The sequence below is a fragment of the Lycorma delicatula genome, chromosome 3, assembly GCF_047948215.1.
Source record: "Lycorma delicatula isolate Av1 chromosome 3, ASM4794821v1, whole genome shotgun sequence".
NCBI classification, from domain to species: Eukaryota; Metazoa; Arthropoda; class Insecta; order Hemiptera; family Fulgoridae; genus Lycorma; species Lycorma delicatula.
This window is the reverse complement of record NC_134457.1, coordinates 82,735,398-82,744,260: the sequence shown is the minus strand read 5'-3', so window position 1 is coordinate 82,744,260 and position 8,863 is coordinate 82,735,398. Positions and strand designations below refer to the sequence as shown.

The 8,863-nt window shown below is 28.7% G+C and overlaps 1 protein-coding gene across 2 annotated transcripts; it reads left to right on the top strand.

Moving 5' to 3' along the window:
- Positions 1-1,814: 1,814 nt before the first annotated feature.
- LOC142320923 (uncharacterized) lies at positions 1,815-8,111 on the top strand. Of its 2 annotated transcripts, none has more exons than XM_075358907.1 (3): positions 1,815-2,137; positions 6,150-6,276; positions 7,695-8,111. In XM_075358907.1, exons 2-3 carry the CDS (start codon positions 6,168-6,170, stop codon positions 7,934-7,936), a joined length of 351 nt encoding a protein of 116 aa, XP_075215022.1. In that variant the 5' UTR covers positions 1,815-2,137; positions 6,150-6,167; the 3' UTR covers positions 7,937-8,111. The 2 variants fall into 2 exon arrangements, with proteins under 2 accessions (XP_075215022.1, XP_075215020.1); XM_075358905.1 differs by lacking the exon at positions 1,815-2,137 and adding an exon at positions 2,358-2,509.
- The last annotated feature ends 752 nt before the right edge of the window (positions 8,112-8,863 follow it).

Genomic DNA, 8,863 nt, shown 5'->3' with positions numbered 1-8,863 from the left:
ATTTTTCCCTTCTACCTGTCCTTCCAATATTAAAGCGACTATTCCAGGATGCCTTAGTATGTGGCCTATAAGTCTGTCTCTTCTTTTAACTATATTTTTCCAAATGCTTCTTTCTTCATCTATTTGCCGCAATACCTCTTCATTTGTCACTTTATCCACCCATCTGATTTTTAACATTCTCCTATAGCACCACATTTCAAAAGCTTCTAATCTTTTCTTCTCAGATATTCCGATTGTCCAAGTTTCACTTCCATATAAAGCGACACTCCAAACATACACTTTCAAAAATCTTTTCCTGACATTTAAATTAATTTTTGATGTAAACAAATTATATTTCTTACTGAAGGCTCGTTTAGCTTGTGCTATTCGGCATTTTATATCGCTCCTGCTTCGTCCATCTTTAGTAATTCTACCTCCCAAATAACAAAATTCTTCTACCTCCTCCTCCTCCTATTTTCACATTCAATGTTATTTCTGTATTATCTTTGTTATTTCTACTACATTTCATTACTTTTGTTTTGTTCTTGTATATTTTCATGCGATAGTTCTTGCGTAGGACTTCATCTATGCCGTTCATTGTTTCTTCTAAATCGTTTTACTCTCGGCTAGAATTACTATATCATTAGCAAATCGTAGCATCTTTATCTTTTCACCTTGTACTGTTACTCCGAATCTAAATTGTTATTTAACATCATTAACTGCTATTCCATGTAAAGATTAAAAAGTAACGGTGATAGGGAACATCCTTGTCGGACTCCCTTTCTTATTACGGCTTCTTTCTTATGTTCTTCAATTGTTACTGTTGCTGTTTGGTTCCTGTACATGTTAGCAATTGTTCTTCTATCTCTGTATTTGAACCCTAATTTTTTTAAATTGCTGAACATTTTATTCCAGTCTACGTTATCGAATGCCTTTTCTAGGTCTATAAATGCCAAGTATGTTGGTTTGTTTTTCATTAATCTTTCTTCTACTATTAATCTGAGGCCTAAAATTGCTTCCCTTGTCCCTATACTTTTCCTGAAACCAAATTGGTCTTCTACTAACACTTCCTCCACTCTCCTCTCAATTCTTCTGTATTCTTCACATTTATCTGCCCCTGCGTTCTTTGGTATCATTACTATAACATGATTTACGTTAAATCATAAAATGTTAACTTAAATGAAATATTAAACAGAGTTGATAATTCATTAAAAAGCCAACAGAATCTAGTAAATATTTCCTGAAATTTTGTTAATTTTAAGCAGTATAAAATATTGCATAATGATGTTACTGTAACACATAATTCCAAAAGGAAATGTTAAACATTAAGGTTTTGATAACAGATTGCTTACTACTATTAACGTGTGTGAGTATTTTTTCACCTTATTTATGGAGAAAATATATATATATATAATTAATTGAATAAAAATTATATATATATATATTAAAATTATATATATATATATATTAAAATTATATATATTTATATATATAATAAATAAATTAATGTTTGTCCCGTATGCTTTCTTGTAACATTCATCAGATTGCGATGAAACTTCGTAAGTTTTGTGCGCATGCCCGTCAATGTTTCTTAATTAATGTGGATATAATTATATATATATATATATGAATGAAAATTATATATATATATATATATATATTAAAATTATATATATATATATAATAAATAAATTAATGTTTATCCCGTATGCTTTCTTGTAACATTCATCAGATTGCGATGAAACTTCGTAAGTTTTGTGCGCATGCCCGTCAATGTTTCTTAATTAATTTGGATCCGCTAGGTGGCGCGAGAGTCGTGATATTTACTAAAGAAACAACAAATATACTAATAGACCTTCTACACCGATTGTTTCTAAAATGGTGACTACAATACTATAATTAACAATAAATAAAAAAAATTAATATTTAATAGAATTGAACGTAAAAGTGGAGAACATGAAAACAGATACAATATTATAACATCAATTTTCTGCCGTAATTCAGCTGTTTGTTAACCGATTTAAAAAAATGAAATGTCATTTTGTTCAAAATAAAAGGCTTAATATTTTAGCATAATATAAACTTTGATAAAACCAATATTTACAGAGATATAACGGATTGAAAAATAAACATGGCCACCATTTTGTAGTTTACGAAGGTATCTAATTCCTGATTTTTTTCTAATTTTAAAACTTTATTACCAAGACGCTTACTAATATTAATGTGATCGTCTATCCGAACTTGAGATATAAATCTTTATATAAAAATAACAAAATGGCGGACATGGGGAGAACGAAGGAGAAATCGTCATTTTTCCTAAGTATATGTTTTGTTTAGTTTTACAAGTAGAATCCGAAAAAGTAGCCTATAGCCAGCCTACCATTTAAGAAACATTCTGTATATATAAAAGGCAATGTTCGTATGTGTGTCTGAAGTAAAAAACTACTGGACCGATTTACGCGAGGGGTAAAAGGGAAAGGGAAAACGGGACATGGAAAGGGATAAAGAGGAGAAAGGAAATGGGAAAAGGGTAAGTGGGAAATCAGAATAGGGAAATAGAGTAAAGGTTAAATTTTGTGAAGTTATGTAATGTTCAGTTTTTTAATGTTTTATCAAACTTTCAATTGTGTTCATTTAATCTACATATTATATATATACTCAAATCTAGCAATAGCAAAGCATTGCCGGATCAGCTAGTAATTCTTATAAATACATACATCATTCACCTACTGATAAAACAATGTATATGCATTGTTCCGAAACTGAAAAAAACACAAATTTGCTGTGTTATATCTGCAAACAATCATCCCAGGCATTTTTAAGATTTTAATATTTGAAAACCATGTGTGGAATTCAAACGCTGCCTTCTCTTAGAGTAATCATTTTTGCAATACAGTCAGTCCGTAAGGTAAAACTTTCCCTATTAGACCTGAATATCACTTGAATCTTTTAGGATTACTTCCCTAGCTGCAACAGTATATTTGGTTTAGTTGATAATGGTTTTAAAATTTTCAGGACTAACTTCTTTTATGCCAGGATACAATCTAATAGTTCAGGTACCTATCAAACTAGATAGTTTGCTAATGTAATAGAATTATATATTTATCTGTTTAAAAGATAGATTCTTAAAAAAAGAAAACGCCATTTTATACTTAAAAAAACCTGCTAGAACTTGTGAACACTTGCTAGAACAAGTGTTAAATAGTTGTGAAATCAAGCTTAAAAACATAATAATAAACTTGTAATTCTTGCAGTATCTAAGCATTGGCATGAAACACAACTTTTCACATATCTATTTCATCCACCAAGCACAGATGTAAAAGGACAGTATCATTAAAAAGTAAAGATTTACTTTTATGTAATTTTGAAAAAAATAATTTTTCTAAAATTGCAAAATTAATAAGACAAGGATTAATAAAAAATTAAATACAATTTTGAAAATAAATAGTTGTTTTATTTACAAAAAAAAAAAAAAAGTGTTTGATATGATCTGATGTGTAGTACAATCACCATTGGTATAAAATAAAGATAACATCTATTAAAACAAATGATCATGCAAACATAATACAATGATATTGTTGTATTATAAATTCCATTATTGTTCATCATTTGCATTATGGCATTAATGGGATTTGGTATACTAGTTTATTTATCATTAAATTTGGTGAATACATCAGTTAAGGATGACAACTGGTGTTGTGTAAGTTGTTAACATTATTATAAATTGTATTATAGTTTTAATTATAAACAAGAAGCATATAAAAGTTATTTTACTTTTATTAATCTATAAAGGGTTATTTGTCACGCATGTATGCAACATTTTCCTTCTTCATTTGATCCAGTGAAGAAGGCAACAAAAAACCATTTCACCCCTCACTTTCCTTAGTATGTCTGGCAAGGGGTGTTTGCTGTTCTTGAGAATGGCTGTTTTTATTAGAAGTAATTTCTGAGACTAAATCAGTTGTTAATATTCAACAAAAACTATCACCATAAATGCAGTATGTATAATGTATAATCATATATAAATATGTATAATCATATTGTGATGTGTTTTTGTTGACATATTTTTTTTATTAAAGATTCATTACAATTAGTCTTTCTGTAATTGGATGGTAATGCAACAGAAATGAATTGATTTTTTTATGGACCAAACATAAACGTGCTTTACTAGCCATTCAATTTTTAAACAGCTGGATTAAAAGAGAATTGCTCTTTGTAGTGGATTACTATGGCCACTGCAAAGTCTAGATATTACCACCCTTGATTATTTTGTGCGAGGGTAGGTAAAGGACATAATCCACTCACAGATTCATAGTCCGAACCATATGTGAGAAAGGATAGATAACAACCATCATTACATGTGATTTGATAATGTAAACATATTATGAAATGGGTATTGTTTGGATATCTGAAAAACAGTGAATGAGGTGCCCATCAAGATTTACAGAACTCCATAAAAAACATTAAGGTATGACCTTTCTTGGTCCTTATTCAATTAACTGATTGATATTTTCTGTATTTGTAATTTGTAAAATTACATTTAAAACTAGGTTTTTTTATTAACTATCTATAAATGTATTAGTACCTTTACTTGGATTTGAATCTTGGTCACTACAGAATTACAGAATAAACTATTATTGCAGCTGATTGTCAATACTGCTAACCAGGGTTGTAGTGTGAGTGGACAGGGTTGTGTAGCTCTTAGACCTTTCTCTGTTTGTTTTCAACAATGGATGATAATACATTTTTTTAAAAATGATAAAAATACACTATACACTAATGATTTGATGCTTAAAAAGTAGTCACTTATTTCATACTGGAGTAAACAGTAGCCCTTCATTGTTTAAATACTTTATTAAGATAACCTATATATTTATGAAACTGCAGTTTATTATGAAACCAGATCTTACACAACAGTTACAAAACCTGTAATACTATCATGATAACACACTTTGTAATCTGCTACAATTTTATATGGTCTGTCAGTAGAATTTTTTTATTTTCTTTGGCATACAATGATAATTAATATGAATTAGTTATCAAGACTATGAGTTGTGTTACCATTAAGATAAAAATAATAATTGGTTTGAAAGTGATACTTTAAACTTAGAGGGGTAAAAGGTTATTACCTTCAAAAATGTTAATGATGCATTTAAATTAAACATCATCTATCCCCATGTGTGCAATACAGAGAATCACATACAATACAGTAATTTTACAAGAGAGGTTCTAAACCATGAATTGGTTGAAAAATGGATTATTCATTTTACCAGTAACTTCTTAGAAATCCCAGAGCTCAAGTCTGTATCTTTCTACACAAAAATATTCAGTTCAACAACCTTTGTCATCCTAATTTTGTTATATAAATTACATGATTGCTAGAGAACTATTTTTAATTATAAAAAATAATGATAAACCATTTCTTACACTCCTGATGCTAACCATTAAATCCCCAGTGGTTTGGAATCTGTAATGTGTGCTAACACATTAACACTTTTTTTTAAATATTACATAAGAATGAATCATAGACGGAAACATTACTTTTAAAACTGGCACTGATGTGTTTTCTGTGACAGAAAAAGTACAAAATGTCAGTGTGGGTAGTAATAATATTTTCTCTTGTTCAACATGCAACAGGAAATGGTTAAGGAGAAATGTAAATGTTAATTCAACTTTACAGCTCAAAAGAGTTTTATGAAACCTAAATTTATAACATTTGCCTGGAAAAAAATTAGTGAAATTATTGGAATTACTGAGTCAATTTTTTAAAAGAAATGATAACATCTTAGATGACAGCCTATGGAAAGACAAATCAAGGATATACAATGAATGTTTTGAAAATTTACAAAACTTACAAAAGCCTGTTTGCTGTAAGGTAATGAAGCAAATATTATACTAAAAGAATAGTAGAATGATTTGAAGTGCAACTGTCACTGCCATGGCACCAAGCATCAAGATTAGTTGTCCCACCAATATGTATGTTACATTAATAGCAAGGGAAATTAAAAGCCGACCATAACAACCATAGTTTAGGTAAATTTTCTAAAAATACGGAAGTTTTAGTTAATTTCATCTCATATTGCCTCGAAGAGATATTGATTCATGAGCTATATTTGTTTGATTTTTTATTTACTCAATTAAATATATTAATAATTTGAATGTAATTATAGTCAACAGGAATTCATCGCATGGAAAGAGATAATAAAAAACAGAATGAAGAATATTATGGCTCTAAACCACCTGTGAATGGTCAAAGATCTTGGGAAATAGTCAGAGAAGTTCTAGATAGAGTATTTGGTAAGAAAATCAATTTATTTTATCTCAATATACATTAATTTTTTTGTAAATGTAGTTAAGTATTAAAGGATATATTAAAAAAATGTGTAAATTTTTGTTGATCAGAGTTACTGTCTTATTAAAAAATGACATAAAATAATATTTTAATCAGCTCCATTGATTACAACAGTTTACAAGTAGTTTGATTATTTTTGGAGTTGTCATATCAGAACAAAGGATGATGAAAATCCCAGATCATTGAGGTTACAATTGCAGAGAATTTTGGAAAAACCATGATATGGTGAAAGAGAATAGAAAATTGAAAGTACAATAAGAGAAGAATGCTAAGACAATAGGTAAATGAACATGTGTATCATATTTTACATGTATATTTATATAAGTGAAAATTCTCCACAAGGTAAGTCCCATGTTTGTTAACAATTTATCAAAAACATGAACAATCATAAACATGATTTTGGTCAGTTTCAACATAATTGGGAGGAATTTTTGCTCAGTTTCATACAGTTGATGAAAATTGTCTACATCACTACCAATCCGAAGCCAAAAAGCAGACAAAGCAGTGTGGGTTACAGTCAGAGAACTAGCTCAAAAGTAGGTGAAACTTGTCCATCACCAAGAAAGGTGATAGAATAACTCTGCAATAATATGCATATTTTTGGATCATCTAAATGAGCACATAAAGATAAATTACCACATTTGAAGAAAAAGAAGGTTCTTTTTCACAAATACAATTCACCAGTTCACTCTTCTGCACTTGTGATAGCAAAATTGTTTGAATTACACCATGAAATTCTTCTGCCCTGCACTTGAAAACCTTGTTACCTTCATACCATTATCTCTTTTCATATATGAAGAAATGGCTTGCTGGAAAAAGATTTATATAAAATGTTGAAGTTAATGATGAAATATCTGCTATTTTGAAGATTTGAATAAGTCATACTACGAGGATGAGATCAAAAAACATAAGCATTGTTGGACTAAATGTATATACTTTAAAGGAAATAAGAAATATTTTTCCTGAATAACTATGTCTTCTTTATTTTTGCATGGACTTATCAAACACACCTTGTATATGTTATAATATAATTTATATGTTATATAGATGTATTATGAGTCTATGAACAGCGTTGTATAAGTATCCAGTTTAATTATTAGCCATCACTTCTGTATCTAAAAAACCAATATTTGTCTTGGTAAGCAATATTTCTTACTTAATTTCTGTTGTGGGTAGATGATAGTACACATCTAATAAACATTGTAAGAAGAAAGTCAACATATTGCAATATTTTGTCAAAAACACAATAATGAATGAGAAGAAATAAATGGTGAAGTACCCACTTAAATTAATACTTACTATATTCTTTTTCTGAATTTTTTTTTTTTTTAATTTGTATAATAATAAAATAAATGCTTTATAGGAAATGGAGAGAAGATTAGAAGAGAAGGATGGATTTCTCATATTACACAGTTTATACAGATGTTAGGAAATGCATTAACTGGAGGAGGATTAGATACCACAGGAACAGAAGATGGATCACAGAGTGGCACAGTCATTCCTTCAACACCACCTGAAGTTGAAACTTTTAATCCATCAGATGTAAACTTCCTTACTGAAAATAATACACAGAAAAATAAAACTGAAAAAAAATCAGCAGGTTAATCTTTTGTAAAGTAACAGGAAAAAAGAAACATGATGTGATTTTAAATAAACTTTTATTTTGTAAGTACTCTAACATACATTACTTTAATATCCTAATAAATTTATTGATCATAGATTTACTGTACATATGCTATATTTGAATAAATAAATTAATAAAAAGCCTTTTATATCTAGACCCATCTTAACCAAATACATCTTAGACCCAAATACCTTAATTAAATACAATATTAGTTTAAAAACTTAAAGGTTGAATTGCAAAGTAAATAAATGCAACAATCTCATCATAAAAATTTAATAACAAAGATAGTATTACAAAAAACTATCATCATTGCAAAGATATCATATAATTTACTATTATTCTCCAACTTAATTCAAGTGTTCACATTCATCCTTTAATAATAGATTATGAAATAATACAAATTCTTTGTTTATTAATTTGTATCATTAATTTTTTCTTGATGAAAAGACAAGTTCCCCTCCAGTATTATTTTATTTTTTTTAAGAAAGAGCTTTACTTGTAGCCAACTACTATAATATAAACCTTCCCCTATGACTGAGGGTTTTATTTTTATACAGAGTGATTCACGTAGTGTTACCGGTGCTTTCTGAGTTCATTTTACTACAAAAAAATAATGAAATATTCATATAAACTTGGGTCCAGAAACGCTCTGTTAGTGAGTTACGCCTCATCCTCATCCTCAGAATTTCATCCTGATTTCTGAACAAAGAGTAAAAATAAAACCATATTGAAATTTTAGGAACCCAAATTAAGGGGTAAACTTGATGATTTTTTATGGTTTTTGACCTGACAAATTCAATGAAACAGGTTCCAGAACTATATCTTCAGTAGTTTTCATAATATCCAATGTAAAACAGAAACATTTGTCTAAAAATACATTTTTAAGTTTACAATACTCATAAATGTAT

What these genes read in the sequence shown, in the direction of transcription:
- LOC142320923 (XM_075358905.1), top strand. Translation starts at nt 2,471, where the DNA reads ATGGAAAGGGATAAAGAGGAGAAAGGAAATGGGAAAAGG. An exon ending in AGAAAGGAAATGGGAAAAGG is followed by an intron (nt 2,510 to 6,149) that starts GTAAGTGGGAAA and finishes ATGTAATTATAG; the next exon opens with TCAACAGGAATTCATCGCAT. An exon ending in AGTTCTAGATAGAGTATTTG is followed by an intron (nt 6,277 to 7,694) that starts GTAAGAAAATCA and finishes AATGCTTTATAG; the next exon opens with GAAATGGAGAGAAGATTAGA.